The 22374-nt window shown below is 34.9% G+C and overlaps 1 protein-coding gene across 5 annotated transcripts; it reads left to right on the top strand.

Moving 5' to 3' along the window:
- The first annotated feature begins 1734 nt into the window (after window positions 1-1734).
- On the top strand, window positions 1735-22001 carry LOC113518400 (double-stranded RNA-binding protein Staufen homolog 2). Of its 5 annotated transcripts, none has more exons than XM_026903306.3 (18): window positions 1735-1894; window positions 2010-2146; window positions 4052-4241; window positions 4921-5104; window positions 6075-6134; window positions 6829-7088; window positions 7815-7916; window positions 8636-8762; window positions 9943-10127; window positions 11631-11865; window positions 12539-12669; window positions 15071-15271; window positions 16153-16390; window positions 17423-17550; window positions 18019-18133; window positions 18334-18452; window positions 19508-19665; window positions 20149-22001. In XM_026903306.3, the coding sequence occupies exons 2-18, from the start codon at window positions 2022-2024 to the stop codon at window positions 20213-20215; spliced, it is 2625 nt and encodes an 874-aa protein (XP_026759107.2). In that variant the 5' UTR covers window positions 1735-1894; window positions 2010-2021; the 3' UTR covers window positions 20216-22001. The 5 variants fall into 5 exon arrangements, with proteins under 5 accessions (XP_026759107.2, XP_026759106.2, XP_026759105.2 ...); XM_026903305.3 differs by having other exon boundaries at window positions 2010-2164; window positions 9949-10127; XM_026903304.3 differs by having other exon boundaries at window positions 2010-2164; window positions 11634-11865.
- The last annotated feature ends 373 nt before the right edge of the window (window positions 22002-22374 follow it).

The following is a 22374-nucleotide window of genomic DNA, read 5'->3' as shown; positions in this document are numbered from 1 at the left end:
TACCTCACATTAGTTGGCATTCTTAAAGACTATGATATTATAGCTTCGTACCCTGTAACTTCGCTGTCAAATAAATGTATGTAGGACATGCTTAATGTACTTTTGAGAAATTCTAAAACTAGTTCATCATCATCATATCAGAGATATTGGCAACCGCAATTAGGTTTTTTTAATGGATGACAATAAAGTGGTAACTCTGCCTGCATTAACGTTACACGCTAGCGCGGTAGCAGTGAATGCTGATAGGTGAGATGAAAAGGCAGATCAGTTTGGTTTAGTTTGGTTGATATATTGCTAGCAATAAGACTGGTAGTCCGCATTATTAACAAACTCTTTCTCCAAGTAGTTAGGCCTTTATGATGTTTAAAGAGGGACGCTGCTGCCCATCCCTCGACCATTATATTCCCTTATTTGTCTCTTATGATAACTACGGATAAGGAAGAGGTAACTTATTCTATGCTAGAACCAAACAGGAAGTATAATTATGCCATTTTAATTGAAAATCTAAATTTTAATAAAATCCCCCAAAATATCTATAGCTTCAATCATAAAAATCATAACAGGCATGGAACAGATATGCTTATCCTTATAGATTGTAACAAGAATGATCAGGGGACCTACCATGAAATGAAATTCTGAATTTTCGGCCTTATTTTCGTGTTTTTGTTCGTACCTAAATCGACACAGTAAATGGAGCTTAACGTTTCATTCATCATAAATCCTATCCTAATAGTCCAGAGGAACGATATTTTTATATTTTTAATAATTTCAAACGGCATGTATTATGTAATTTTAACATCAAATTTCTATTTCGTTTGTCCCCGAAATTTCGGAAAATATTTCAAGGTAGGCCCTCAGAACATTGGCAAAGATATTGAATAACATACTAACAATCTATTTTTATATCTTCTGCTCTACCACAGTCGTATGCATAGATTAGAAAGATTATGGTCGTATACCTCGTGGTCTCGACATTGTTTGCCATTTTTTTCTCGTGGATGTCGTAAGACATTACCAAAAGCCAAACTGCAGTTGCCAACCCGCCTTCCAAGTGTAGCAATTACTGGTAACCCCTTTCATCCTTATGGGGGAGGCCTGTGGTCAGAAGTGGACAGTTAATGGCTGATATGATAATGGTCATATGCTCTATATTACTTCTGCAGATGTATAAGCTAAACTGTCACTTTTTAGGATTCCATATAAAAAAATTTAATGTAAAGGAATTTTTAAAGCTATCCTGCAATACTAATTATTATATTAGTTATATACTTCATATAAAAAGCTATAAAGTTCCCTCATACCTACATATACCTACCAGAGGGAGACTTTGTACAAAAGTCATTTGCTTGGGTACCTTTGTCCCGTTTATGTTTCAACCGTAAAGCAGTTGTGTTTGCATAGCTGTGTTTTGGTTTGATGGGTGGGATATGACGTAAATTTACAGGGTACAGAGGAATAACACCTAAGTCCTCAGGAATGGTAACGCATGGGGAGTATCATGGGCGAAACAGTATACTCTATTATGTCCATGGTATCGCTTATGTCTATAGGCGATGGTTATCACTTTCCATGTTTTAAGAACTCAAAAACACGTTTATAAATTATTTTATCTATGGAATGTTTGTGATATGAATTAAACAGTTCAACTTACATGCACTTGAGCAGTTTTAATTTTATGATGCTTGGCAACTTAAACATAACTGTGGTGGCAACATTGGTAGATAATAGTAATGGCATTAGCATGACATGGCAACATTTTTAATAACATGGCCGCATGTTGAACGAGACTATTTTCTTTACTGTTAGCCAAAATAAAACATACTGGCGTGATTTATAACTGGATTTATGTTGAACGCATAGCTTGGTAATAATTACTACTTGACACAAACTATTGGTAAGAAAATATTGTAAATTGTAGTTTTCGTTCACAAGTCAAGTACCGATCGCTGTGTTTATTTTTTGGTCATTCATAAAATTTACAGTTTTGTTTGTGATTGTTATGTGGACAGTGATTGGTGAAGATGATGCATCACCCGAACATGCATCATCAGCCGATGTCGGGGCACCCGCCGCAGCATATGCCTGGTCATCAAGCTATGCCTGCACATCATCAGATGCCGCCCCATCAGGTTCACAGAGAGAACAGGCACGTAACATTAACTAGGTAGTGTAACGTTCAGTATTTTTGTTATTTTATTTCTTATTATTTTATTTTACTTAGCGATTTATTGATTCACTTTATGCAGATACTTTGTTAGCTTTTTGTTTAGAATGGGTTTTTAAAGTTTGTTTTTTTTATAAGCATAAATATTATATCTTAAATGTTTTTAACTATTGTTGTTGTTAATTATGCTTGTCTGTTAGTATTTGTATAGTACATAATATCCATTTTTAAAACTATGGGTTGTAAAATCTTTTACTATGTTTAGTAAGTAGGGAAGCTAACAGGTTATTCATATATTTATACAGTAGTCTAAATCAAATCAGAAGTATAATAATTTGATGTATGAAATACTTGAAATGTCAAAATTTTGGTCTATTCACAGTAAACAACAGTTTGATTTTCATATCTAATAACCTATATGGGGATTTAGCATATTAAAAAACATAACCATAACAGACATACTCACATAAATAGGTAAACATAAATGGAAGCTTGGCTACTTTATGCCTCCTTTATGTAGAAAATAGCTTCTTTTTTTATTTTATAAGTATTTGTATATCTGTTGAATAGTGAAGTAATATTTACCATTTGATATCATCATCCATAATGGATATCAATACAGTGGATAAACATAACCAACTATCTAAATGACAACTGAGATCAAATATTTTGTCATTTGTTCAAGGAACAAAACTAATTTTTATTTAATTATGAATAAACACTGGTGACTCACTGGGTACCCACTGGCCATGAATTAGTTTTAATGTAGTTGATTTATATTTTAATGTATTTAAATGTAATAACTGTTTATCAGTTTGGTTCATACAACTCACAAAGTATTGTAAAAATTTAATATATTCCTTAAATACTTATTATGTTAGCCTGACAAGAAATTCAATAAATTAAACTTATCACAATGATTTCAATAAAGTTTAATTTGATTTTATAATCATTGCCTAACCTTATCCCAATATATGGGGTCAGACAATGTGTAAGATGCATTATACCAAATTCAAAGTATGTTATTAAAATATATGTAATGACATTGTTCAGGCATTTGTAAATTATCTGCGTCAGATTTAGAGCCCTCAATATCTTCATGCTATTTCTTTTAGCTAATGATAGTGATGAATATTAAATAAATGTAAAACTATTATTGTAATTTCTATCATACTAACTACACTACTCTTCATTAGTGTAACTAAAAAAAATATTACATCCTTTACTCATAGGTACATTCTTAATAATTATTTCACCTTATAAAACAAATTGATAGTGTAGATTACAAAAATGTATTAGGTATATATGTTTTATCTAGCAGTGAATAATGTGAGTGACCACTCAACATTGTGACACTATTTAATAAAATTACTCTTTATATGTCCATGCAGTACCATAACCATTGATATGCAAATTCTGTGTAATTTGTTGATAAGTCGAGGGTCTTTTGCGGCGCTCTTTGTTATTCGAACTGGTTATGAATGAGCAATACAAAGGAACATATGACAGTGTATCTATTCAGCAATCTAGACTCGCCAATGAATGCAAGGTCTCGCACTTTCTTCAGACCTGTACGCCGCTCCATTGAGCGGACTGGAAGTTTGCAGTTGAAATAATATTCTCATGGTTTAAGCAATGTGTAACTGAAATTTTGCCTATCCCATTTTCAAGTGTAAACTGTTATAGTGTAGTGTATTATGTCAATGTGCCAGTTAAGTAGTCAATCATCCAAGCAATTTAATACTTAGCCTTGGACTACTGTGTGTTATGGTTTATCAAGCCTAAATTGTTAGAATAGGTTAGAAGGTGGCACATATTGCTGCAGGTGTCTGTCAAGGATCCTGGTGTTCTGTATGTCAATGTATATAAGTGTGACTGTATGTGAAGGGTGCCCCTGGGACCGACACAAGCGGGTGGCGGCATGGGCGGGCACGGGCACGGGCATGGTCAGGCGCTGGGCGGTATGGGCGCGGCCATGGGCGTGCCGCCGCCGCACCATGCGCCCTCACAACGCCCGCCGCACCCCATCCGCGCTATGCCTCATCATCCGCCAGCGCAACACCATTCAGTACCACCGGTGAGTTAGCGTTTTTTTTAATAGTTTAGTTCACTATCTAATGAACGAATTGTTGTTTTGCCTCTTCTTCTATTCTGGAAGAAGAACAATGAATGTTTCTTTTTCCTTTACTTCTTAAACTTTTATTTAATGTTAACACACTAGTTGTTTGTAAGCATTCTTTCAATGCTGAATTATATACATGAACAATTTTGTTTTGTTAATGTAAATATACCTGTTTCTATGTTCTAGTTTGTTCTATACTCTTTGTCTTTTAGTCTAACTTTATCATAATACTTGTTTGTGTTTTGTGAGAAATTTCACACAATTTTGTAGAATTTACATATTTATCAATATAACAATGAATGTAAATCAGACAAAAATATGAAAATATGTCATACTCAAAAACATGTACATAATTATCATACTTATTATTATCTAATTCTTGATTAAATATCATGAATTGCTTATTTAATATTGTAAAAATATTTATTTATGTATGGTATGTATATAGGTATAACAAGCACAAATAGAAACATAAAAAAGTGAAACATCTTGTAAACAAGTCTATTAAATGCTATATCTTATTTTATGATAGAACCTCTATGTAGTTCCTATTTGCACGTTAACGCTATCTGTGTGGGTATAGTAAGAATGATTTACAATAATATGAATGAACGCACATTGTATGTATGAACAGCAACCAATGAAGAGCATGCGGCGGCCGTACGCGACGCACGGCGGGTACGGGCCGGCGAACGGGCCGGCGCCGGGCGTGCTGGCGCCGCTGTACCCGCAGCCGCAGCCGCAGCCGCACCAGCCACCGCCCTCCGCGCCCGCGCCCGCGCCGCCGCCGCCCGCGCCCCTGCAGCACACGCACACAGGTACACGAGCAGTACACGAACTCGGATGCAATGGATGCAATCACAGAGCAATGCATTCCAACTTATTATGTTACTTTTTTGGACCTGTCAAAGTTGTTGAACCACTGGTTTCTTTATACTATATTTTTTGATGCAAATTGGATTAGCAAACAAGCTGACGATCTGTGCGATGGAAAGTGGTAACTGTCACCTAACAGTAGAATGGACTCCTGTTAAGCTATTCTAAAGAACTAAGGTGTTATTATACTTCCACACATATATACACCAAATATTTTTTATTTTATTTATTTTTTATTTTATTTTATACAAAAATCCACAGCTCTTAAAAAATAACTTACATGCTAAGTCTCTTATGAATACAGCCAATAACGGATTTTACTTATACAAACAAAAATTTTGATTCCATGGCGAGGTAGGCAAGTTAGAGTGGGTGAATGCAAGTAATATAAGCACATGTATGAAAGGAACCATATATAATATTGAGTGTCCATAAAGTTAATTGATATATAAAATAATTAAAATTCATGTTGTTAAAGTTCAGATATTGATATATGCATGGTATTAAAAAAGTTTTAGAAATAAAACTAATAGATCACATTCATAAATAATATGTGAGTTAGATAATTTTGAAATACTAACCAATGTCATTAACCAAAGACTCAAATGAACGTGACAAGATACTAATTTACATTGTATATAATTACAAGGTGCATTGTGCTTGTGGAATAGTCTCTCTGGGACCTACTTGAAATAAGTTATACAGGGATTTACTTACTCAGTTCTCTTACCTAACTCTAATAGAACAAATATAAGGATAGAAAACAGAAATTGGGAATTGATTAATTACTAATACTAAAATTAGACAACAACAAATGTGTTTACGACTATTGAATTCGAAATTTAAAATTTATTTATAAGTGTAATATATTGTGTAAATTATTTATTTCAATTTACTTTTCTATACCATTAGGTCTGCGCAGACCTTCGTCGCCTGTTTTGTCAACGAAGTCTAAGCTAAACTCTAGTTTCGGTCAGTTGTTTACTTGATGTTAGTTTTATTGTTGCTCACTGTTTTGTGTTTTAAATTTTATTCGCCATTTTTCATTTTTGTATTCCACAATTTCTTATTTAACGTCTTCCATCAGTTTCATACGCTTAAGTATTATAAATAAGTATAATTTTGCATATTGTTATATTATTTTTCGCCTAGTGTTTTTGAATGATAGTTTATATACCATAGATACCATTATAGATACCAGCAAATAACTTGAGCATAATTTTAAACCACGTGACTTAAGCAGTAACAAATTTATATCCGCTACATCTACTGTACAAACTCCATTGTCTATGGCATGGTCGTGTTCAAGTTTTTTGCTTATTGTATATGTTTAATTTTTAAGCTACTAGAGGAGTATTTTTTTCATTGGACTGTATTTTTGTGTGTGTATTCAATATCTTTACTTATTCTGAACCGATTTAACGAAAAAAATATCAATTTCTTTCTGAAATAGATGTTTATGAAGAGAATATAGTACCACATTAATTTTGTCACTATTATATAATATCCGCCTATTTTGCGGAACTTAATATAAAATTATGGGACGAGTGTTTAATGCCTCTTATTATTGCATTAGCGAAAACTGTCGTAAGTACATATGTATATTTATGAATACCATTATATTTTGTTTATAATATTTAATCGTGTAACAAAATCGTATCCGCAGTAACATCGACGGCGTGCACGAATTCAACGTCGAACAGCGGCGTGAGCGCTAGCGCGAGTGCATGTGCGGAGACGGCGGCCACAACGACAGCGACAGATGCAGCGGCAGCGGCGTCGACAGCGCCGGCGACGGCGAGCAGCGAGGCCGGCGGCAGCGCGGCGCCGGGCGACGGCGAGGCGGCTCGCCCGGCGCCCGCACAGGCCAACAGTAAAGAGAAGACTCCTATGTGCCTGGTCAATGAGCTGGCCAGGTACAATAAGGTATTTACATATAACAAACTACTACCTGTATTTAGTCTCCAATCTCGATGACATTCAATCAAAAGTCTATATTTTTGTCATGTTTCACTCAAAGGTAAATATTTTGGAACTCAAACTGTGATCATTTGGTTTTTTTTTTTAAGAATAGATCTATTAAAATATCGATAAAAATAAATCAATGAATATAGAAATGGATCATGCTATTCTAAGTATGCATTTGTTTATCTCTGTAGTTTTTTTTTTTTACAAAATTGTTTCTTTTTCTGTGGTAGTTAGAAAGGGAAATTTCTTTTTAATATATATACATAAACCTATCATAATGATTAGGTATCTTATATTGATAATACCTGTTTAGAAAATATTTTTTATGGGATGAAAATGGAATGGTAACCCCGCCTGCATTAACGGGATACGCTGAAGGGGCACTAGTGAAGGGTGATTGATGAGGATGAAAACAAGCCAGTTAGCCCGTCATGATGAATTCATCTGGAATTACTCATGATAGTTTCCAGGGAGAACCGTGAGGAGATTGACCTGGTTGGGTATATTGCTAGCAATGGGATTCTCAGTCTCCATTACTAACAATTCCTTTCCCCAGTTTAGAAGATTAGTCTATACAACAAAATGCAGTTAGATTTTATCGTAATAGTACTATCTTGTCTTCGCGCTTTTAAATAGAAATGAATAAATTTAATAATTTGTTTCCAATATTGCATGTTATTTCAGATTAAGCATCAATACCGCCTCACATCAGAAACCGGACCCGCTCACAAGAAAGTATTCACAGTAACACTCCGTTTGGGTGATACTGAGGAATACACAGCTGAGGTGAGTCCATGAGTATGATCTATATGGACAGTTTGACAGTTCGTCTTATACATAATTGGAGTTATGTATGTATGTATGCCATATTGTCCCGGCATAGAATAGGTCACCCTTCCTTTCCCGTGGGTGTTGTATGAGGTTACTATAAGAGGGCGAGGAATGGGCAGCAGTGTCCCTCTTAAAAAATCTCTAAAGCCTAACTGCGAGGAGGCCTATGTCCAGTACTAGTTAGTTAATTGCTGATATAACAATAATTATTGAGGATTAAAATATCAAACTATTATTATTATTAAAATTAGTAAGTTTAAATTTTTTAATCGATAATAAATGTAAAATTTTAAAGTGTATATAGATCCTTGAGTTGTAATATCCTATGTGCACAGTTTTATAACTTTGGCTCTATTCCTTTGTACCCAGTAAATTCACTCCATATGGGTGGTCACGTGGGTGGCCACGCCCATCCTTCAAACCGAAACACAGCCATGCAAACACAACTGCTTCACGGTTGCAACACGAATGGGACAGAGGTACCGAATCAATCGAGTTTTGTACAAAGTCCCCGTCTGTGTGTGCAGGGTGTTGGAGAAAGCTAAATAAAATAATATACAACAGGAAAAAGACATCGGTCTTCAAGTTTTATTAGTAGACTAGCGCACTTCAATAGACTGTCAATAATAATAAAAAAAAAATTTGTACCATTGAGGTTATCTACTGTAACACAGGGCTCGTCCATCAAGCGCGCGCAGCACGCGGCGGCGACGGCGGCGCTGGCGGGCACGGCGTTCCCGCCGCCGCCGCCGCGCGCGCCGCCCGCGCTCGCGCCGCCGCACGCGCACCACAGGCACTCGGGTCCGTATTATCACTTTCTTTTAATTAACACTACGACATTGTCTCTCGGAAAAAAAACAATAACAATAACATAAATTGTAATTAAACCTGTTATTTTTAAATATAAAAAGTAAACTACTAAACCGATTTATTTATTTATTTATACCTATCGGTCTTTTCAATTGTAAAGTCGATTGGTACACATGTATGACTGTAACTACTAATGAACTGTCAGTTTTCTCATATTGGGTTTGCTGGAAGAAATCTCTATTGGAGATATGCTCGCCTTTGTGCACTATTATGTTTGTTTTACATTTCAATGACCTTTAATTAATTACAGTTAACATTATAAATTAGTTAATTTAGTAAATTTCTATAAATTTAATTGAAGATTTAATGATTAAATTTCTATATGACGATTGGTCATATAAGTATATATTTTCTAATAAAAAGAGATTTTTCTAAATCGGTTTAGAACTGACAAAGTTATAAGGTAACAAACATAAAATAATACAACCTTTATGAAGTTGGTTGAAAAATTATATTCAGGTAGATCACAACTGAATGGCCAACAAACATGTTGCTTATTTTTTGTCCAACTTGGAGTAGCAAACAAGAAGACAATTTGTTAGGTGAAAAATGGTAACCATTATCTATAAATAGCTTAGTAGATGTCACAGAGAACCTGAATGATGTTATGCCTCTTTACCCTATAGTTTTATTGATATATTTCACCTTTTAAATCGAAACGTAAACATGCTAAACATTCACCTAATGCGTAGAAAGTACACAGAAAACACTATTTTATGCAGTCATAAGATTTTTTTATATTAAATATAAAACAAGCATACAACCCATTTGATGATAAATAAGCACTTTAAAATACGTCTGCAACACTAGGGGTTCCATGCAAACCTTGACTTTACCGACTCTTTAGACATCTTAATATACCCCTATATATACTTATCTTTGAATTCCCTTATATGTTTTCAATATCTTTGTAAAAAATCGCTTATCATGTATTTGAGGACTTGTTAGGAGAATTTATTATTTAAAAAAAAAATATACGGTACTATGGGCAGTGGTCGTCCACATCGCTCACGCCGCCCATGATAAAAGATTTTTGTATAACTGTAGCGTCAATTATAAGTGGTTGCGATGAGATGAGATGCGTGAACAACGTGCCGTTGACGGCGGGCAGGGACAGTGATGCCGACGGTGGAGCTGAACGCGCTGGCGATGAAGCTGTGCCAGCCGGCGGTGTACACGTCCATCCCGCCGGTGGCGGCGGCGCGGCTGCCGCGGCCGCGCGGCCCGTACCGCCTGCCGCCGCCCGCGCACCACGCCCCGCACCCGCCCGCGCCGCCTGCACTCTTCGGCTACCAGGTCGGTCTGCACTCGCACTCATTCATCACCTATATTTCACCCATTACACGTTTACTCCTAAATATTGACCTCCTCTCTGACACCAGTCACCTATTCCTCAAGCTAGGATACCCTTCGTTGTGAGGAATCGGGCAACACAGACATCTGGTGGTACAACTTAGAACACCCACAGTCAAGTTAATTTAGAAAAGTTTATTTCCTAAATTGATCCGACCGAGAATCGAACCCTAAACCTTATTACGCAAAGCTATGAGACTACCGTGCGCTCTATTAGTCATTGAGGTATTTTAGTTTTCTAGTATTTGTTAAAAAAATAAATGAATTCTGACACGAGATCGTCGTATTTTAGTACTTTATGAAACTGGAGTACTTTTAAAATTGATATATAAATATTATATTCGCGCCTTTACACGCCTGAATCAGTATTTAAAGTATACCATGTACATTCATTAGGTAGTTTTTACGTAAAAGATCATCATACAGATATCTTAAACTGCAGGAAATTGTTAAGGTAACACATAGGATCTATGAAATAATGGTTTAAGGCAGGGGGAAGCACAAAAAATCCCTATGGGTCGACTCTATAGATCGGTTTAGAATTGACGGAGCTAGGAGGTAACAAACAGTAAAAAAGAAATAGATACAACCGAATTCTGAAATTCCTTCATTTTGAAGTATTAAATTTACTTTTTATTAAAAAATAATTTGATATTCAAATGAATGAAAAATTTGGAATTGGCGTGTTTTAACAATACCATCTATTGCGCGTTTCATTTTCAAACTTAACACTGCTAAAAGCATTTTAAGAACTTTTAAACGCATGCTTTTTGTAATACTATTAATCTGGTAAAATATAACCATATCGCGTTGTAAAATTCGCTTAACGCCATCTAGTGAATTGTTATAGTATTAAACGTAAAAAGCTGTAAAAAAATTATAATTTGATTTTACTGTATAATACAAACTTGTTACGACAATTTTGTCAATTACCTTATCGGGCTAAACGCACAGAGTTGAACTACCCATATTTCACCTCTTTTAATTAAAAGAGGTGAAATATTAAACAATAATTTTGCACAGTTATAAGCAAATCGGATGACGCGTTAAAAAGTTTCATACAAAAATTATTTTCTATGCCTATGAGCGTCTCCAGTGTCACATATATCTCTATACTAAAATTCATCATAAATGATTCAGCAGTTTAGGCTTAAAAGCGTAACAAATAAGCAACCATACTTTCTCTATTTAGGATCGCTGGCAGTAATGTGTTTTTTTTTTATGAATTATAGTAGAATGGTAACCCCGACTGCGGTATACGCTAGCGGGGCACTAGTGAGGGATCGAACATGATGTATTCTACTAGAACATCATGTTCGATCCCTCACTATATTCAGGGACTGCGTGGAGATCGACCTGATAGGGTATGCTGCTAGCAATGGGGTTATTAGATTTCCGTTACTACCAATCCCTTTCCCCCAATAACGACGTGTTGCTTATCATCAGCAGCGCATGCTGAACCCCGGGCTGGTGTACCGAGTGCGCGTGGTGGTGGGCGGACGAGCGTGGCTGGGGGAGGGCGCCACGCCGCAGGCTGCGAGGCACGACGCAGCTGCGCGGGCGCTGCGGGACCTGCGGCCGCCGCCTGCACCTTCACGGCCCCTCGCCGCCACTGGCGCCACCGCTGCCGCCGCCGGGCCCGCCGCAGGAGACGAAGCGCCGTCCGCCGACGGGGACAACGGTCGGTTACAGTTTAAATTTTGCTCACTTTAACCCCTCGAGCGATTATGCATCATGAATGTGGTATCGCGCGCTAATACAACAGCGTCTGTTACATAACTCGAATTTGCAGCGTCATTTTCATTTAATTTATGTAAGTAATAAACTCATTTATCGATAACCTCTAATCGAAATTTGGTAATTGCAAAAATCGGTAACGCAGTGGGTGTAGCTAGTTGGCCTAGAGCCGATCGCTCCAATATTAAGGTGTTATGCTCCAATATTAAAAGTTAATAGTACATACCTGCTTCTGTATTTCGCTTTGAAGGATGCAACGTGACAGTGAAATTGTAGGGTATAGAGGCATAGCCTTGTTACCATGGATATTGTTACAAATTGCTATAGAAATAAAACACTGGTCTGTGTAGAAAGGTACACTTAAAATTTAATATAAAATAAAACCTAATCTAAACTAAAAAAAAAAACTGCAGCATAAAAATAAACATGTCTATAAAAATAAAGTTCTTTTATATGGTACTTCACTTAGACTAGTAGATAAATTTTGGGAGTTTGAGTATTGAACCGTCTAGCAAAGAAAATATAAATATGTTTTTCAATTATTTCCATTGCAATATCTGTAGGCTAATAATATGTAAAACTATTTCAAATTTCAACTCTATATATATATTATACAGGGGACGGTGCTGCAGACTTGCTGAATTCAGAAGTAAAATCTCCTGTATCGTTGGTACATGAGCTCGCACTAAAACGCAACTTGTCCGTGCAATTCACTGTGAAATCTGAACGCGGGCCACCACACATGAGGGTAAGAGTCATCTCGTTTTGCTTTCATTTAATATTTATGTTATTTACATTATTTATCATAATATTATAAAGAGGAAACATTAAATTTTTTTGTATTTTTGTTTGGATAAATTCAAATCTACTCAATGATTTTAAAAAATCTTTTACCTATTGAATGTTACATTATCAGAGAGGCTATATGTTATTAAAAATAATAATAAATATGTCTATGAAAAGTACAAAGGTTCCAAAAATTTTCCTATTAAAACTAATAAAATACTTATTATACCCGTGCGAAGCCAGGGCAGACTGATAGTTACTATAAAAATAATATAGTAATTTCTCTTTTCAAACTACTCCTTAAAGGGGGTTTCTTTTTGTAACTATTTTATCTCTGTCTATACCAACAACCAGAATTGTTGAACAAAATAAAATTTTTAACACGAACGATGCCACGGTTAAATGTAAGTAAAAAATAAATGTATCATACACGAATGAAAAGGTAGTTTGTTTTGACAGCAGACTATATTTTATACAAATAGTTGATGCATTTGTTACTAGATGGCGCTGTAAAATTCATGCTTAAATCTGCATTGCGATATTAAGTTTTTCTGGCTGTGTATTATTCTCTGCATTGAGACCGTCAACATTACCTTCCTTTCCTATGAATCTGATTAGTTCTTTTTATAAGTACTTTTCTGTATTCTTTATAATTTTTGTTGGGTGTGTATATATAGCTTATATATATATATAACCCTGTTAATTAATTCTTATATTGTGACAGGAGTTAAAGGCGGAATATAACGACAGACAGCGTTTTTTTTTTAATTAATTGATTTTAAAACTAATAAAAATATATCATAAAATGTATTCTTACATGAGATCCGCCCACTCTCGCGTGTAACAATTGGGAATAGCTTTTCCCGTGATGTGTTCCCTTTGTCCTATTATTCGGCTCCTTCAAACGTAGCATGTAAAAGCATTTAGCGAGAAGAGCAGATACCATGAAATTTTATCCGAAATTTCGGGTCTGAACAAAACAAAAATTTGGATGTATCATTGTTAAAAAATATTAAAATATCGTTCCTTTGCACTTTTTTACTGGACCAATTTTGGTATGAACGAAAACATCGGATTTTTATTTTATGGGGCTACCAGTCCCCAGGCAAAGTGCGATCAATAGTTGAAACTAGAATATTCTTTTTTCGATTGATAGCATTCATGGATCATATCGTCCTCTTAGTGCAAAAACCAGCTAACTACAGTCCCTTACGTAATAAATTATTTTGAGATAATTAAAAATTGTGTCCCACAAAAAAACCGACTGCAATTGTGACAAAACTAGTTTGAACTTATTAATAGTTTAGTTTTAGATAACTAGATATATAGAATAACTATTTTGGCCTAAAAACCAAACTACTGAACCGATTTCGATAAAATTTCTATGGAACTTATTTGTAAGTATATTCTTTCAAATAAAAAATAAATTTAAATGTATTTAGAACTGACAGAGTTATAAGTAATAACTATTAAAAACAAACATTAAAAAAAATACAAATGAATTTAGAATCTTTCTTTTTTTAAGTCAGTTGCAATGCAGTTGCAAAATCGGCAGCTTTGTTTTTTGTCCGTTCTTTTTAGCTGAAATTGTATTCTGAAATAGGCGATAGTTTTATAAAAAAAAAATGACTATTGAAATAGGTATGTTTATTATTAAGTTTACTTGAATAACGATTACTTATTATTATTAAAAATATTATGTATGCGGTAAACGTGTTGAGTTTCTTTACAAAAGAGGAGACTGAATGTGGATTTTGTTAGTCGATTTTGGGTTAAGCAACATGAAATAATTTTTAAAATCGTCCAGTAATGTATCGTCGTAATGAAATAAAATTGTAAACGCACATATTTGGGTTTAGCTGAAGCAATTTCTATTTTATAAGTAATTTATTTTTCTGGTTAAAACCAAATAAAGTTCTTTAGTTAGTATAAAATCTGTATGCATATAAGAATTTCAGTTTGTTATTCTTCTCTACACAAAAACCATTTACTATGGAATAATTCTTTATATCTGAATTGAAAAATGTACTGTATAGTAACAACAATGTTCAAATTGTGTATTATAGGAGCTTGTTTTTTGTTTTTCTTTATTCTAAAACTAATTTTAAAATACTTGTAGTTATAGGTCAAATTATTGATATGATAAATATATTATATAGGAGTATATTTTATTTGTATTATACAATATACGAAATATATATTATATATATATATATATATATATATATTTGGTCATTGGCCAAAATTGGTCATAAAACGTTAATATGTTCATGATTATAATTCCACATTGGATAAGACAGTTAAAGGCATTTGTCGACTCTTGCTATTTCGATGATTGCACCACTATGTCTATATTGTTTCAGGTGTTCGTCACTGCGTGTACGGTCGGCGAGATGGAAACCGAAGGAGAAGGCAACGGGAAGAAGGTATCCAAGCGGCGAGCGGCTGAACGCATGTTGGAAGAAATGCGTCGCCGCTGGCCGCCCGCTTTACTACGGGCGCGGCCGCCGCACGACCGGCGCAGGTTGCAGCCCGCCAAGAAGAAACCTAGGAACCTCATCAAGGTAACAAATAGACTCAATATCATGGCGTCTATATGTACATAAAATCTATGTTATAGATGATATTTTGTTTTTTTTTGCTCGACTCTTTATATTTGAGGACAGTCATGATCCTACTTTACGACACGGTCTTGTGTAGTATGTACAGATAGGATAGATGATTCATGCATATCATTTTATATGAAAATTTAAATATTCATATGTAATTCTGTACTTATTGGGTAAAAAGTTATTTATACTTACTTTTAAATTGAAATCCTTCCTAAAATTACCACATGTAATGTTTTTTTAATCATCTAAACTCTTCTATATATTTCATGTAGGAATGCTAAATAAAAATTTTGTTAGAGTTCTTTTAGATTTTTCAAGACAATAAACAACAAATAAATGGAGTAACAAGTAAATAGAAGTACTCTCAATGTCTTTACATTGAGAGTACTCTCTTTACATTAATGTTTGTAGTCGTATCATTTCTTGCTATTTACTGGACAATAAATCTAAGAAGTATATCATTATTTGGAGAAAAATGATAAAGGTTTCAAAGATTAGAGTGTAACTTGTAATTCAGTATTTGTGTTGTATTATTACTAAATACAGGGGTAGTGTTAAAGTTGCACCAGTAACAAAGAAGTTGCGAAGTAATAGAATGTCTTGGTATGGTTATGTCATGTGTAAAAATGAAAATAATGTTTTAAAGAGTCTTTAGTATGATAGTGGATGGATGTATGAAAAGTGGAGTGAGTTTGAGATAGTTGACGGGGATTTGTTAAAAGAGGAAGGCATACTGTGCCGACCGTAAATTAATGGGAAAAGGCAAGGTAATGACGATGATATATGTTTACGTTGTATTTAACTCGTGATGGCTGGCAATGTTGCGTGCGCAGGAGGGCGCGGCGGGCGGCGGCGGCGGCGGCGGTGGTGGCGGCGGCGGCGCGGACAACCCGATCTCGCGGCTGGCGGTGGCGCGGCACGCGGTGCGCGCGCGCAGCCCGCAGTACCGCGTGGTGGAGGAGCGCGGCGCGGCGCGGCGGCGCGAGTTCCTCGTGCAGTGCGACGCGCCGCCGCACTCCGCCACCGGGCTCGGGCCCAACAAGAAGACGGCCAAGCGCCGCGCCGCGCACAGTACGTACGCACCAACGTCCTGCCCTACCTGCGCCAACGTCGCAGTTAACTATCCACTTCTAAGAACTTGAAGATTTTTCAATATCCCCGGTTGATTATTTAAAAAGTGTTCCGCCTACTATTTAAATATTAATCATGCAATAATATTCTTATTAAGCTGTCGCTAAAAATTTGGGTCTTTGGCAAAAATGTATTTGTAAAATTTCAAAGCAAAATATGAAGTAGGTAGATTTTGATGGTAGATTTATATTCAGCGTATTCTATGATTAATATTTTAATTCGCTAATAGTGCCCTTTTTAAATAATTGAGAAACATTGGAAAATATAAATTGTTTTTGAAATTTGAAAGATAGATATGGTGCTACCACTTTTCAGCAAGTAAAAGTTATAAATCCATTGAAGTCACAAATTGACATATGAACAAACTCACTTATGCCTTTATAATAATGGCTATTTAGACTATGTTTCCCGATCGTAATTTATAGAGCATAGATTAATATCTTACCATCCCAGGTAATCGTGCATTTACAGTGGTTTGGTCACTAGCAGACTTGAAATAGGCACGTGGGCAAGAACATGTCCTAAAAGTCGCCTAAAGACGATCATTGCATTATAGATTCAGTATTATACCTTATAACACGTATACTTTTTTGATTTTCAAAGATAATTTATTTACCAGTGCGGATTAGATTAGTGATTCTATATACAAGACTAATAATTACAGCCATCCTTATATTTTTACTATAGGGGTAGCAAACAAGCATATAGTCTATGTGACGGTAAATGATCTCTGTAGCCTATAGACGCCTCCAATACTATGAATGTCACATGCTTTTGAGTGAGTTGCCGACTCACATTTTCATTTAAAAGAAGGACATACAATAATATGTCCAGTCAGATTTTTATATAATGACCTCAAGTCTAAATAAAATTATGTTCTTTTATATCGTATTTAATTCGCATTGTGCGAGTCTCATATAATTATACGGGTGAAGATGTAAAATTAAATCGCAGCATGTTAATTTCTTTCAGATGTACTGCTCGCGATGGAAATGAGCTCGAACGCGAGCGATAACAATACTTCATCTTCTGCTAACGATTCGGAAACAGGCCCCAACGGCACCGTCGATATCAACAAAAACAACGATTCCAAGAGAAAAGTATGTTATTATTTTTTATTATGTTTTATATTATTCGACTATATTACTTGAGTGTAAATTTTGTTTAAATTTATTTTGTTAATTATTACTATTATAGGTAATAGTTTAGTAATTTATTTACATAGATGGTTTTATTTTAGCGAAATAAGTAGTAAATCATAATAGAATAATTTTGTTATTAAAACAATTTGTTTCTCTTTTATTTAAAGGATCACAATATTGTAATTATTCATGACGGCCTTACGTTTTAAATTCGGAAATCTCTGACTAGTTTCAAACTATAAGTAACGAACTACGGTGTTTATATAAAGTGACATAAGTTGTAAAAATGAAACTAAATTAATAATATTTTCAACTATTACAATAATAAACTGTAAATTTTCCATAATTTAACCATAGGATTCACGATGTTATATGCCGAGATACAACTGCAACTGTTGTTTATTAAGAACGCTTATTTGGATATAGGAGGGCGAAACCGGGGCTGGCGGCGGAGGCGCAGGCAGCGAGGTGCGGCAGCCGGTACCGGGCGTGTTACTCATGGACTACCATCAACGTTCCGGGCAACCTTCGCAGCCCAACGGTCAGAATCTATTCTTATTATTTTGAATCCTGATCTCTGACCAAAAAAAATATGAGGTCTTATTCTGTTAAAAACATGTACAGTCCGATCTACAGATGAACTGGTATCTTGATTGAGAGATCCTAATAGTCTGTTACACATAAGTCTTTATAGAGGTATCATAAGATATATTATGTGATTCACCACGTGTTGTATTGTAGGAGTGAGCGAGACGAGTGCAACGGGAGGCGGCGGTGGCAACACTCCAGGCGCGAAGGACCAACTCATGTACCTTTCGGAGCTGCTCGGCTTTACCGTTCAGTTTTCTGATTTCCCTAAAGTGAGTTTTCCTGTTTTTAAGAGAGGATTTGGTTAATTGTTTCAAAATTACTGACTTTTTTTACTACTGAGGTGGCAAACAAGCATACGGCCCACCTGATGGTAAATGGTTACCGTAGCCTTTATGATGTAGTAGTTTAATACACTGCCTCGCCTTTTGATAATCGCAGATTCGATTTCTGCAATCACAATACAAACATTAATGTTCAGGAGTAAGTGTGCTTGTTTGTATGTATTGACCTGGAGGCTACATATTATATTATCTATCTATATATATAAAATCGTTTATCTTGATTGGTTGACAGCAGGGGTTAAAAATTTGAAATTTTGGTAGTTGATGCATTTTATTATGTAAAGAAGGATATTTAGAAATTCCGTCTCTAGAGATAAAATAAGGGATAAACGGTTGTATGGAAACTTGTCATTTTTAAAGGTAGAAGCATACAATTTCATATATAAGCTGTTACACAAATACGTATTTCAGCTTTTTTGAAAATTTATTCCCTAAGAGGGGAAATATATATGAAATAAGGTTTGAGTTTTTTATTAATATACAAACTTTACTATTATTCTGAAGAATGAATAATTAATACTTATTTCTTTAGCGGATTAACGAAGATGAAATTATATAAATGTATGTCTGCGGAGAAAAATATTAAAAAATTTATACCAACTTGCTATAGATGGCGTCGTACGTAGTTTCTGAATCGCGTTATGGTTTGGTTTTAGGATAATCAATCATAAATTTTCTGTAAATTAAATATACTTTATTATATTCATTTCTTTATTTATTAAAATATTTACCCATTACCTATAATTAAAAAAAAAAAAAAAAATAAGTCAGTAGCCAGCCAGAATACAATTTCTTGCTTTCTACTTTGAATATTACATTTTATATAACTGTTTATTTTTTAATTACTTGCGAACGAAGCCGCGGGCGACTGCTAGTTTATTTATAATACTGCTTAGTTTTAGGACTATATGAATGTGTAATATATTCAGAGGTATTTACATTATTTGCTTATTTGTATATACAGTTTTACGATAATATTTCAGCGCAACCACGGAGAGTACTTATCTCTAGTGTCGTTGTCAACTGAGCCACCAGTAATGTGTCACGGCGGCGGGCCTTCAACGCAACATTCGCACGAACAGTGTTCTCGGGCAGCGCTACGGGCGCTTGCACTCATGGGGCTGGACGCTCCGCAGGCCGGGTTAGTATACACTGTAGACCTGGTATGATGCTCTGATGTATTTCCAGACTGCATTTATAAAAACATCAAAGTCACATAAACCTATTAATATAAGGAAATTATAATTAGATGAGTACATGGGAGATATTTATGAAAAAAAATTATATGAGTGGTCTTAATAAGACCATTAAGAGCTAAGATAATACTAAAAAAAAATTGTCTGTCTGTTCCAGCATCATGCAAAAACTATTGCATTAAATGCGGATTAATTGTGTTCCTGATATTCTTACTTAGAAACCGGTGTATGTTGATATGTCATTATTTAATTGAATATATATATATATATATATATATATATATATATATATATATATATACATACATACATACATATATATATATATATACATACATACATATATATATATATATATATATATATATATATATATATATATGTATGTATGTATGTATGTGTATATTCAATATCTATATCCCTTACAGAATGACAAGCATTGGCGCTGCGCCCGCCGCGAAGCCAGGAGTCATCAGCAACGGTATCGCCGACTAAGCGCGGCGCACGCTCCAAGCTTTCATCACTAACCCCTTGCCCTTTTTTTCGGTTCAAATGCAATATCACTCACGTCGTGTATATTTCACTACGTGAAATATCTAGTTCGGGACGACAACAATTCTTTTTTTATTTTATTAGATTATTTCTATCTTATCATATTTACAATGCGATTTGATCTCGGGTCTTGCAACACTAGTAGTTTTTTTTTATTCTAAACGTTTCCTATTTAGCATTACGTTTATGTATAGATTTGTTATATTTTGTGTTCTGTTCCGGGAGAACATGTTTTAGTTACTCTCGACATTTTAAGGTCTTTTTTTTTTAAATAGAAAGCATGATTCGCAATGTAGAGTGCGTATTTTTATTATTCATCAAATGTTTATGTCTATCTAACAATGTATAAATTAAATAAATATGGGGTAATAACTGTCACTTATATAATATTTAATTAAGGATAGGAAGAATATCCACATGAATGTTATTATAGTGTACGACAGCGAGATTCTGTAATCGGTTATATTTATAAAATATAACCCACTTATATTATTAACTTATTAGATAGTAATTGGACATGAACTGTCAGTAAAATTATGTAGTATCGACTAATTGTATGAAACTGAGGCTGTGAAGCCAAACCAAAAGTTTCATTGGGACTCGGCAGCGCATCACCACCGGTTTATTTTTAAGCGGCATTTTACGCGTTCGCTAGTGTGGACCTGTATGATCATTATATTGCTTGATGGCTCGATATGAATTTAGGCCTCTTTTTATAAAGTGATATTTCTATTCGAACCGATAGATGAGACCGATTATAAATCATTCGGTGGTCAGCTGCCGTCCTGACGAACGCTAAAGTTGCATCATGCGGCCATGGTGTCACCTTAGTTTAGCTAATAGTAGTGATCGCCGTTATTCTCGTCGCTGCAGCTCTACACTTGATAAACGGGAGCGGCAGCCGCTGCGCCTCGCACACGGGAAGTACGGCGATTTGAACAGTTGTGGCCTCGATTTTTAACTGACGACTATGTGAGTGATGGATTTCCCCGACCCTAAGCTCTGAAATGTGTAATTCTAGATGTAAGTTCAATCGAAAAAATTGCGACACGAAATGAAATAGCGACGGCTTATTGTCAAACTTAGGCTAAGATTGATGATTGCTTGTTATTTTTAGGCTCAATGTAATCTATATCTATTGTGCATGTACCCATTGACTAGGTTAGTGTTTGACTAACATATAACAGTCTATCTAGATGTTACAGTAAGCGACACGATCGGTGACTATTCGTTCTGTATTATGTACAGTGTAAGATCCGACGGGCCGACGGCTGCAGGTCACTGTGTCATCTGCCCCTTTGTTGATTGTACGTTTCATTGTAATGAGTCTTTTAACTATATTGTATAACATTTTAACTATATGCGGTAACAATATTTATATCGCGGTCGTTTATTAAGTCGAGTCGAATACATTTGTATTAATAAAATGTACTCGTAACCACTTGTAAACTACACTGTGTGTAATCACAGTATACCGTCGATTTATTATTAAGTTCTTTGTTGATAAATTAAACGATTTTAAATCGAGGCCATTGGTAATTTCTTCATGTTGAAAGTTGCACAAGTAACTAAGCATAAAGAAATTGAATAATTATAAAAATGCCCACAACGGGCACCAAGAAGTGTTTTATTTATTTTGTTCTAAGTAACTAATATTTTATATGGAGCAAGTCTGTACTTGAACTTCGTGCTTCTAGCGATCTATTATAAGAATAAAGTTAAACATTTGTATCATTGTTTCATTTGTAACCTGATATCAATAAACTTCCTTTTCTCTTGCATTTCTTTCTTCAGTAAGAATGTTTCTCATTTTTGGAATGTATTATGGCAGACCCGTTCTTCAGGAAATTACAGATTTGTGGATACGAAATAATTGTATTCTATTGTGACAGGTTTGCAGTATAAACGAATAATTTATAATTGTTATTCATATGATTTTTTTTTCATTTATTTGGGAAAACTAACAGTGACAAAATAAAAAATAATACAATATTAATCAAAGAAAAAATTGAGTAAATTTGCCACCAACACCGTGTACCAGTTTATAAAAGCAAATAAATATAAATTTCTTGAATTTGTAGGCATTAAAAATTGACCCAAAG

This window comes from Galleria mellonella, unplaced genomic scaffold, assembly GCF_026898425.1.
Source record: "Galleria mellonella isolate WM207_F2 unplaced genomic scaffold, CSIRO_AGI_GalMel_v1 utg171, whole genome shotgun sequence".
Taxonomy (NCBI): Eukaryota; Metazoa; Arthropoda; class Insecta; order Lepidoptera; family Pyralidae; genus Galleria; species Galleria mellonella.
Note: the sequence above shows the minus strand (reverse complement) of the source record. Positions and strands in the feature narration are given on the sequence as shown.